Here is an 11,969-nt window from a genome sequence, read left to right as displayed (position 1 = left end):
AGTATAGCAGCTTTCAGTATGAACGAGTACTCTGTGTTAAGCTTGAGAAGAAGCTTCCTTTCGTAGGCATACAGTAAGATAAATATGGGCCTTACAGTAACGTTTACTGCACTGAATTAAGTATAAGAAAATGTAGTTTACAGTATGAGGGAATAACCAGAGTACGTGAACAGGTGATTAATGTTTATTGACGTCGGGTACACTCAGTCTCAGTGGCATGAAGTGCGTAAAAGTGGGTACGCGCGCCTAGGGTATCAGCGACTATAATAACGAGAGTCCTTAAATGAAATGAAAACGCAACCCGAATAGATGATTGATTTTTGAACCCGAAATGAGTGGAATCGCTATACAAATACTGTATCACTTGAGAAATTCTTATTGTACTAAAAGGAAAGAAAGAAGGACGGAAAGCGGCCGTCAGCGTAAAATAATATGGAGGCCTATTCTTTTTTCCGCTCATTCTAATATACGGTACCAATGAAACAGTATATCATACTGCATAAAACCAACTTAGCGTCACTTTATGTCCTTCTTCCTTTTCTTTCTTTTTGTAGTCGCTGATAATAATAAGATAAGATAATAATGTTATGTACTGTAGTCAGGGGCCGCAAGGTATGATGGTCAAATAAGTTCAGCCAATCATAGCATTCCATGTAGCGCGTTCCTAACATGTCACGAGGTTACAAAAGTGGTTGACATTTGACAATGATGCAGAGCGTTGAGTTTAGTCTAGTCTGCAGTACAGTACAGTACAGTAGTCTAATAATACTGTAGTGTGCACACAGTACAGTACTGTACTGTACAGTGTTGAAGACTAGACACTACTAATACAGTACTGTACAGGACAGTAAGTGAAGACAGCCAAAAGAAGTACTGTACACAGTACTGTACATAGTACTGATACAGTATGTACTGTACACTGTACAGTACTGTATGGTAATGGCACGAGACAACATTTGGCGTTAGCTTGTAACACGTTGCCACGTCTGCGTCGTACAGAGCCTTCAGTTACGGCCAGGACTTTCTAGTAGTCCCTGGTACGGCACGGCACACTTCGCCGGTACAGTACTGTACCATAAAGAGTACACTTGTACTGTGACGTGACGTGTACAAATGAAAAGCAGTACTGATAAACTTTTGCCTTGCGTACTGTAAAGCCACTTACTCCTCGCGGATTTAGTTTCATCTTCTAGGCCAGCTTAAAGTTGATTAAGCTAGTAAAATCTTTCGTCTATCGAAATTAGACTTAATTAACAGTAATTTTCAAGATGTTACGTTTTATAACTCTGGCGTGCCTTGTATTCGTTACTCTGGCAGCAGCCAGTGATGTTATTGAATTAAAGACAAGCAATTTTAACTCTGTGATTGCTCAACAAGATATCACTCTGGTCGAATTTTATGCTCCATGGTAAGTTAAGTTACCGTCTAACTTATTAAGACTGTTAGACTGTTAACCACTGTTAAAACTGAATACAGTATATATCAAATGGCATTGATGCTATTATCTCATACTGTTTTAACAAAATTATAAAATAACGGAATGCAATATGCAGTATAGATTCTGTACATTTAAGGATCAGTTCTCGATTTCTTACTGTGTGCGATGCTCATAAATCAAGTCTTCAGTTTGATCCGTCTTGCAATGTAGTTCTACTGAACATACACGTAAATTACAATTATACGCGTATCTTCAACTTAGCGGCGCTTATCCTGGATATATTACATACTGTATGATTCAGTTTTCGTTCCAGTTGCGTAAATTATGACAGTCATCATACATAACTTTACGCAACAAGAATAAAATTAACAAAGTGATCAGAATTGCCCTCATAGTGAAAAATTACTGTACTATGTTTGCAGCCATCCTCTACCATGCCTGTTAATCATAATTATTAATAATTAATAATGATCTGAATGTTGCAACTAGGAGTTAGAATATTGAGAATATCATTACTCAGATTAATAACCTAGGTTAATACAGTAATTGCCTTGTACTGGATAGCTACTAAATGTCTTACAATGTACTGTACAGTACATCTCCACTCAGTAGCGCATAGACTTCGAGATTTACTGTACTGTACAGTAGAAATCCATGGTATACGTGTAGAAACCATAGAGTTAAGAAAAAAACCCAAAGGTTTTTTCTCTTAACTCTATGGTAGAAACGTATCATACGTATAAACTAGTTAGAGACAAGGACTACTGCAATAGAAGACCTTGATAGAGATAATTATAATTATAATTATATAACGATCCAGTTGGTGATGGTTAATGCTCCAGACTTTCACTCTTTCAGTATCGCAACACAAACATTAATCTAAAAGTGACGACAAGTACGGTATTTACTCAAGTGACACTGTTGTCCCTTATTACCATCATATTATTCATGTCAGGTGCTAGAGTACAGAAATGAAGGTGAACAATCGCTCAGTGAGTTGCCCTCTCTGGACAATGAGTGTATTGAAGTGTCACATTTAGCAATCCATCAGTAAACTGTTATTGCAGCCCCTACAATAAAGTTCCGTCTAGCAAATGTATTTGTTCTTTCCCGACTGAGACATTAATTAATTACGTATATCATAACTTCAGTTAAAGAATTCATTAGTTGCCTGCTGAAATTACAGTATGCATAGTAGCTATTACGTGGTTTTGTAGTGTAAGTTTCATATTGTGATCGATTTCGCTGTAATCTGCTGAGACTTGTCTTATTGCAAATCTAAATTCAAAAATTGGTGATTGGCTTACGCTGTCCTTTGAATTTTTCGTATTTTCAAGCCAAGAGTTGCGATACCATACATACGTAGTATGCTGTATTCATTCCTTATCCTTACCAACTTATTTTGTATTGAAATCAAGCTGTGACGAGAGCTTGGTAGAGAGTTTACTAAAATTTACATTTTGACTGCATGCAGTGACATGACCGAGTAATTTACTGCAATTACTGTACACTAGTCACAGATATCAAAGCACACTTAATACGTATAGAAGAATTAAATACTGATAATTGAATACTATCCGTACTTAAACTATACTTTTCTTAGGCTGTATCCTTGAATGAAATTGTGATTGATTATACTATTATTCATTTTCTAATAGGTGCGGCCATTGTAAGAATCTTGCTCCTCAGTATGAAAGTGCTGCTACAGAATTAAAGAGGAATGATCCTCCGGTACCTTTGGCTAAGGTCTGTAGGCAGAGTAAGAAAAAATTATATCATTCGTAATTATTGGGGCCTTTGCATAGGAGCGCAGCCTTGCTCGCATATTGTAATGGTCAGAATTTTTTGGTTCATGCACAATTTTCCTCTCCCATTTATGATATGATTTACCGCTCCGTAACATTTATAACCAACCCCAGATACGAGTATACTGCATCTCTGAATGAGAATGAAGGCTAATTAGAAAGATGTTACAGTGTAATAACGTCAATTCTGTTCCTTATATTCCATCGAATTTTTCAGTCTTTTACGGCAGTATTAGTATACGTTATTCGACAGCTCGTTATCGAAGACAATTCGTAACATTTTATTTCTAATATCTCTATTAATTATTGGAACATCGGTGCATCGGTAGCCAAAGATGATTAAATTATATCAAATCTTTCTGCTTTAAATAATAATTTTATTCGCGATTCCATATGATGAATTTGCAACCGTTTCAGTCAACATACATGCTGGTGAATAATGCATTGATATGAAACGGTTACAAATTGTTTACAGAATTTGTACTGTATCGGTAACTATTTGACCGTTTTAATCAAATCTGTTTACGAAGTGAAGACATGAATAGTGTAATAACATAATATATATGACATATATACATGTATGTGTGCATCCTAGATTGTGGTTGTTTATTTCTTAAATCATAATTCAGCAGTGCTCGTATAGAAGTACCGTCTGTATCTCACTCCTGTATGCATTTCCTTTATACATATTGTGGTAATATAACTTACTGGTAATATTATATTTATGCTATAGTCTAATAACACTTTGCTTGACTTCTCCTTCGCACCCTTTCCGTCTCTTAGTATATCTTTTTCATGTTCTCGAGGCATTCAAAGCAGTTTATTTTTGATTTAGCGTCGAGAAATTCACTGATTAAATTCCAATCACAATTTCAACAGGTTGATTGTACCGCTGAAAGTGATCTATGTGGCAAATATGGAGTTAGCGGGTATCCAACTTTGAAAATCTTTCGCAATGGAGCCCTATCAGCCGATTATAACGGCCCAAGAGAAGCAAGTAAGAATTCTGTAGTGTTTAAAATTAAGGTTATCTTATTGCATATATTTGTTTTATTGAAGACAGTGAGTAGTTTGTAATTATTGGCAGAATTTGTTTATGAATAATTTTAAGGAAAATTTATATTCTTAATTTAGAGGGAATTATTTCATATATGCAAAAGCAGGCAGGACCCAGCTCCAAATGTAAGTCCTAGTCAATTTAAAGTAGAAAATTAAAAAGAGTTAACAATAAATTGTGACTACAAATGAGATGAAACATGATTTTTCTCACTAGATTTATAAGTATGGGGTATTTTGAATGATTAAACTGATAGTGTTATTTTAATTTTAATTTGTTTAGCAATTAAGACTGATGAACAGTTGACTGCCTACTTGAAGAAATCTACAGTTGCAACTTTTGTTGGTTAGTTTTACGTATTTTTTGATTGAGCTGCGTGCGCAATAAGCGTTAACGGAATAACGGTTCTATACGTGTAATAGGTTTTTTCGCTCAAGAAGATGATCTTTCCAAGGCTTTCTTAAAGTCTGCAAATAGTATGCGTGATACCCATCGTTTTGCACATACTTCGGAAACTGAATTGATGGATAAATACGGCTACAGAAGGTAGATTCGGAAATTATCAAGATACAAGGATGAAGAATTATCATACTAGTGTTCTAATTAATATTCGATCTATTACGCATTACTATAGCGCTGTAGTTCTCTTCCGTTCTCCATTGTTAAAGTCTAAATTTGAAGAACAAAGGGTGAAATACAGTGGAGCAGCGAGTGTTGATGATTTGAAAGATTTTTATCGAAAGAATAGGTAATTCCTTTAAGCTGTTAATCCGTTACTTTCAATAAATTTATAACATTGCATGTGATGTTTTTCTCAATTTAGCTTAGGGTTAGCTGGGGTAATGACTGACAATAATAAAGACCAATTTGAAAAGCCCCTTGTTATCGCATTCTATGACGTAGATTACGTAAAAAATCCTAAAGGTAATGTTAACATAATTTTTATGTTTTGACGTTATTGTAGAGAGTGCTAACGTATCGCACTTAAATTCTGTAGGTACAAATTACTACAGAAATAGGTAAGTTTAAACTATGACTGATATTTTTTTTATCGTTTAAACAATTCTTTTTTCACTCAATCTTCAGATATACAGTAAATGCTAGGTTAAATTGCTCCTTGTTTCATTAATAGGATCATGAAAATTGCTAAAGAAATGTCCGCAGGGGGAGTTAAGCTAAACTATGCTATTGCCAATAAGGATGAATTTCCGCAAGATATCGAACAATTCGGTGCTTCCTCAAGTGATGATATGGTAATTGGTGTTAGAGACGAAAGTGGAAAAAAGTTTGCTATGTCAGATTCATTCTCGTGAGTAGCAAGCTTTATGCTATTGTAGAATAAGTAGCAGATATTCTGAATGTAGTAATAAATAACTGGAATACTTTACTAAACATTTCAAATTTAGCATGGAAAACTTTAAGGAATTTTTAACAAAATATTCAAATGGCGAATTGAAACCATACTTAAAATCAGAGCCAGTACCTGCTTCCAATGACGGCCCAGTTAAGGTATGTATATGAATCCGTAAATCTTATTAATAAAACATCATGTTTCTTCTTGTGAGATCCGCATACGATAGTAACAGTACTATATTCACAACGTACGCTCTATACTAAATCAACAGGTAGTGGTGGCGTCAAACTTTGATGAAATTGTTAACGACCCAAACAAAGATGTTTTGATTGAATTTTACGCTCCTTGGTGTGGTCACTGCAAAACTCTTGCACCAAAATACGAAGAACTTGGCAAAAAGGCATGACTCAAATATATACAGTCTGTTGTAACTTGCGTAGCTGAATAAATTTTATTTCATATTTTAAACTTTGCTTAGTTCGACGCAAATGCTTATAAATTTCTTTATTTAACAGCTTTCTGGAAACGATCATATCGTAATTGCTAAAATGGATGCTACTGCTAATGATGTTCCATCATCGTACGATGTCCAGGGGTAGGCTTTGTAATTGATACACACCTTCATTGTACTGTAGCAAATAAATGATATTTACCTTCATATTTATTTTCATATTCAGATTTCCAACTATTTACTGGGCTCCAGCCAATAATAAAAAATCTCCCGCTCGTTATGAGGTAGGTTTACATATTCTTTTATGCTTGCGCAATTTATATCAATTCATAGATCTTAGCATGTCTATAGGTTGTATCTATGGTACGTGTAAACAATATTTCGATTATCTAATTATCTTTAGGGTGGACGTGAAGTTTCCGATTTCGTTGACTACATTAAGCAACGATCTACATCTACTGTGAAGCTTGGCAAGAAAAAGAAGAAGTCAGAATTATAAGAACTCGGCTAATTAAGTCTATGAGATGTATTGATTCTTTCATTTAGTTACGTATTTTTTTCTCCTTTCATTGTAATCGACGTAAAATGACTCCAGCTCGTGATTATACCCTCTTGGTAGATAATTGTGACCGAAATTATCAATAGTAAAACATTTTGTAATGTGGCCTTTCTAACTTTATTGTTATTAGAAAATTCAGGAATAAAAGAATTTAAAATTATATTTAAAAATGTAACTGTGTATGTACAAAGAGGACAACTCCGAATAGTATGACGTGTGTGTGGCTGCATGATATTTGTAGGGTGTACGTGTGATATAACTATAACATAATAATGCATGATGTAAGATTGGTAAATTTTGGATTGCCTAAGACGTAAAGTTGCTAAATCATTTTCGTTATATCGCTGAGATATGATGTACTTAATGATCTGAATAAATCAATTACATCAACACTCAGTATCCTTCCAATGAAGTATTACATTACCTTGTTCACTTTTTCATAATTAAATAACGAAGCAAAGTTTTAGTTATTATTTATCTAAACGTATTTCTAAATATCAGATACGTTAAGACCTGTTCAATAATATTTATTCATCATCAGTTAGTATCGTACAATTGTAAAATTAATTAAATACGGGCGAATGACTTTAGTATCTAATTGCATACTTTTGTTACGGCATAGTATACAAGAATGTATGTTTCGGTATGACTGATATACTGTATAATGTACAGGTATTTACTATTTCGTAATTTATTTCAGAATACTTAAATAGCTTACGTACGCCTGGTTAAGGCTCCCTTTCTACTGTATGAGTCGTACAATATACTATTTGAATGCGATGGTAGCTTCGTCTTATCTATAATACTACGCTATATGGAACTTTCCTCGAAGGTAATATAGCTAGGTCTAACCCATTCTATATTTTGTTTCTGCACTGTGCAATGTTCAGCATACGTACATACTTAAGTTATGCCGTATATTGACAATATCAGTGAACTACATCGTTCAATAAATATAATTTTATGATGCCCAGGTTAAGAAGGAGCAGTAGTGTGGTCACAGATAACATACAGCGACATTTCGGCTATATTGTACATCAAGGGTAGTAGCTATAGATACGTTTAGCTACTTAGTCGTATATACTTTTCGGGCGCAACATCTACATTTTTACTTAGCAAATAATAAAATTACTTTAAGCTAAATACAAGAAGATTAAAGCCAATAATTGATGTCATAAAATTTATAAGTCTAAAGTTTTTTATACACGCATTTGCAGTTTTAAAACTTCATTCCTTAATATAGCAATGTTAATAAATATTTGTACTCAGGTCAGTCAATAAGAACTATGGCACACTGATATTTTTACTGACTAAAACCGAAATCTCAGCAAAAACTAAGAATTAACTACTTAAAGTTAATCTTATTAATCTACCAATACTTTACTAGTTTGCAATTCAATTTTGAAATGAATACTGTAATTACTAACTATAATATTTGCTATTTATGTTTGGCTATTATAGTATAATAGGTAACTTGACTTTTTGAAGTGAAAGGTGTCTCTTTTACAGTCTTTATATATGATGAATGTTAAATACCCATACCAGCATAGTTGAAATCATTTGTGAATGTATCTGGTAACTCTGTTGAGTTTTAAATTAATATTACATAACCAATCTGGATACTGGCCTTAAATTATAATTATTAACCGATATTATAAGGTAAGAAGTATCGTCAAAATCATGTACTTCATCTATACGATTTGGTGCAATTATTTCGACGATGTTATTGCATTAATGCAGGTAATTTAAATTGTTCAGATTCGGTACGTTAATTACCATGATCGAAACAAATGATAGTTAATGACTTAAAATTGAATCCTGAAATAGCTATCAAATGTTCCATATACGTGTACCCATACTTTGAATTACCAAAAAAATGTTGCAACTACTCCAATATAGGTCTAACGATGTAGCTTATGCCAAATAGCTGATTGTCTATGGGGTGAATTTATGACATCATACCAATGTTCCCTTTCTAGACCTTTTCTTGACAAGCTCAATACTACTTGACCAATGTTATTGCTTCGCATGAATCGATCATAGCAAGCTAATACTATAATTGTAGTAGTTCGTTCCAGCTGTTGTGTTTCAATTTTTACTGCAAACTGTTGATTAAAAACTGGATTCAACGAATTTCTGATAATACGAGTTTTCTTCTTACACAATCTTCTACCATCACATAATACGTAAATCTTGACGTAAGTATCTATCGCAGATTTGGGGAAAGCAGCGTCATTACATTAAGTTAGTAGTGAAAGCAATAATTATATGTAGAAATGAACAGCAAATTTAGTAACTTAGGTCATTGTAAACGCTTAAAGTGAAGACATCACTGTTTTGTAGGTCGGGTGATGGATTACGGCTAATTAGCAAAATTACGGTACTACCATTCAAATAAATATTGTTACAGTATGTTAAGATAGATTCTTGTCATAATAAATTAGGCATATAAATATTTATTGCTTAAAATAATCGTTAAAATAAAAATCATTTTATTGACTCACTTTGTTCCCCCCCCCCAAAAATTAAAAAAAAGATAATCTTAGCGGGGTAAAATGGGAAGTGTTATAATTTATCATCAGAGAAAGTCGTATGAGCTTACCTGCTGCATTGGTGGCAGTTGAAGGTGGCAGATTGTGAGCCTTTAAAATTGTAATTAAAATATGCCCAGACACAGTCTGATTTAATAAAGCAATGCAAATTTCTCCACAATCACGTTGTAGCTAAACCATATAATAAAGCGAATCAAGATTAGAATTTCATTTCAATTTATAGTTATACTAATACTGTATGAAAAGTATTATTCTGTGCATATAATATTTTCTATTTAGATTTATAATTTAGTTTACCAAATGGTACTTTTTGGTTCTTAAATTGTAGGACGATATGGTACCACGCAACTTATTATTATCATTTAACGGAATAAAAACCTCTCCAATTAGATCATGCTTCAGAAAGTGATCAAAATCGTATACCGCAACGTAAAGTATTGAACGATTTAGGACATCAAGCGAAACGCGCCGCAAAATGAGAGTTTGATTAAACTGAGGATTAAATGTTTTACGTTTAACTTGGCTACGCTGCTTATGCTTTCTACCAGGTAGTAAGCTAATCTTAACGTAAGGATTAATGGTATCTTTTCCATCGTTTTGTTTAGCTTGCAATCTTGTTGCTTTAATTACAGTTACGCGTAGTTGATTATGCAATGAGTTATAAATAACAGATAATTCTATCGTTCCTACATCTATTCGACCAGAATCGTGATCGAAGTCACTCATTTCTTGTTCTATCTCGTCAACCGATGATAAATTGCTTGAATTGGCTTTAAAGGAGGAATCAAATACGCTTGGATGGGATTTTTTGTCTTTATTATATTGAACTTGAGTGGAAGACCTTGTAAATTTGTTGGTCGATGGGCTTTCGTTGCAGCTGATTGAATGATTAAATACTTGCTGCGGAATATTCTGAGATTGGCTTAATTTAATGACTTCATAATCACTAACAGAAGTCTTGAATTTTGACGACTGTAAGCTTTTACATTCTTTGTGCTTATTTCCTCGTCGTACTTTGTGAGTTTGAATATAATCTGCACTTTTACTGCGATATCTAGATTGATCTAGTGGTGATATGGTTTGATTTGATCTTGAAATTGGCTGAGCTCTGACTACGGTATAGCCCACAGCCGGTAATGGATAAGAATTATTAACAAATTGGACACTTGATTCGGACGGTCTATTAGTGACACTTCGTTCGTAAGAGAGAATATCTTGTAATTTTGAGGATGGTTGTGTTGTAGGATCGTTTACTGCCATTTTGGTATTCCTATCTCTTTGGCCACTATTTCGATCGGCATAGCTTACATCAATGCAATTAGTTTTAACTCGTTTTAGTATAACAGACGGAGTAGAAGGTTGCTGCTGTTGATGGTAAGTTTTCAAGTCGGGAACAGTTTCGACGTGTGCCAAGGCGTTGTTTCTCCAACAGCAGTAGCCCTTAATATACATAATATACAAAGCAATGGCTATAACCAAAATTGTTACCATGACGGCTGTAATTGGAATAGCAACTAAGCAGGAATTAAAATAAGATTTAGCAAAAGAGATAAGGTTTGATGTTATAAAATCATACTTTGTCTAAATTTCGCTATCATACTAATATAATCTGTAACTTAGGGTAAAAAAAACAAATTTGTAACATGGATCAAGGTGATCTATTACCTTCAAGAAAAATCTTTTCCATTGAAGTTTAGTTGATGAAATGGAGTGATATAACAATCAAACGTGTACTTTTAATCACTTAAAATTATTTAGTACTATTAGCACTACAGTATATCATTCAATTTTTATTTATAGAATTATATTTTATTGTAGTTGGACTTTAATGCCTTGTTTTGAAGATGACTTTATGTTCAATTATGTATGGACAGGTATAGCTTCTTTCTGAGAAACAGCCTTGTTGTTATGAATTATGTAATTACTATAATGTGATTTAGCTTAAGACGTCAGCAACTGAACGTGAGGGAATTAAATAATAGTTATTCGTCGTGATAATAAATCAGCATAGGTGATGAAAATGTCATTTTATTATTTTCTGCTATAGTAGTTGAAATATCATTGGTAAGAATATTATTACACCTTTGTTGTTGATCTTTTTTATTTCTACAAGCTTCATCTTTCAGATCGTGAAAGCCTTGATATACTGCAGATTCATCAGTAATTATTTCCATAATATCTAAATACAGTACTTAACAATATAAGCAACACCAATACAGAAATTTATGTCAAATTTTAAGAATGAGATTGAAGTTATTGATAATTTCAGTAATTGAAATTATATAAAATACACATCAACAAGGCTCATTAAAATATCATAAACAGTACGTACAAATCATTAAAATATTGTTGTTAAATCAGCAGCATTTGCATAGTTTAAGCATTATCTTCTTCCTCAATGGTATAAAAATATCAAATACTGTGGAAGATACAAAGCTGATTGCAGTTCCAACATACAACATATTATGTGGGTTAGCTAAAAAGAGACGAAGTATTCAATTCGTTCATTACAACAATTGTGAAATTGTAGCAGCGTCCAGCAACAACTACTATTGCTATGTATTTTTCACATACTTAAAAGTAGACTTTGTTGGAAATAAATAAATTTCATGTTGTCGTTTTCGCATTAAGAGTGACAGTAGATTTTAGCGTAAATAAAGTATCTATCTTTGATGTACAGGAGTGTTACAAGATAGATATTGAAATAGTATGATTAATAGAAAGTTTTAGTGGTACACATTGCACGCATACTG

The 11,969-nt window shown here is 33.3% G+C and overlaps 2 protein-coding genes across 2 annotated transcripts; one reads left to right on the top strand and one right to left on the bottom strand.

The window, feature by feature from the left end:
* Positions 1-1,268: 1,268 nt before the first annotated feature.
* TRIADDRAFT_63251 (uncharacterized protein) lies at positions 1,269-6,604 on the top strand (the record flags this gene model as incomplete). The annotated part of the gene is made up of 14 exons (XM_002111000.1): positions 1,269-1,408; positions 3,097-3,184; positions 4,123-4,240; positions 4,378-4,425; positions 4,723-4,846; positions 4,935-5,048; positions 5,124-5,224; positions 5,298-5,319; positions 5,433-5,609; positions 5,707-5,809; positions 5,926-6,054; positions 6,170-6,249; positions 6,332-6,389; positions 6,509-6,604. 14 exons carry the CDS (start codon positions 1,269-1,271, stop codon positions 6,602-6,604), a joined length of 1,398 nt encoding a protein of 465 aa, XP_002111036.1.
* Positions 6,605-8,565: 1,961 nt separating this feature from the next.
* Sytwll (synaptotagmin with longer linker) lies at positions 8,566-10,707 on the bottom strand (the record flags this gene model as incomplete). The annotated part of the gene is made up of 3 exons (XM_002110461.1): positions 8,566-8,870; positions 9,267-9,387; positions 9,514-10,707. 3 exons carry the CDS (start codon positions 10,705-10,707, stop codon positions 8,566-8,568), a joined length of 1,620 nt encoding a protein of 539 aa, XP_002110497.1.
* Between the last annotated feature and the right edge of the window lie 1,262 nt (positions 10,708-11,969).

The sequence above is a fragment of the Trichoplax adhaerens genome, genomic scaffold (assembly GCF_000150275.1).
Source record: "Trichoplax adhaerens TRIADscaffold_3 genomic scaffold, whole genome shotgun sequence".
Taxonomy (NCBI): Eukaryota; Metazoa; Placozoa; class Uniplacotomia; order Trichoplacea; family Trichoplacidae; genus Trichoplax; species Trichoplax adhaerens.
This window is presented reverse-complemented; position numbering and strand designations above follow the sequence as displayed.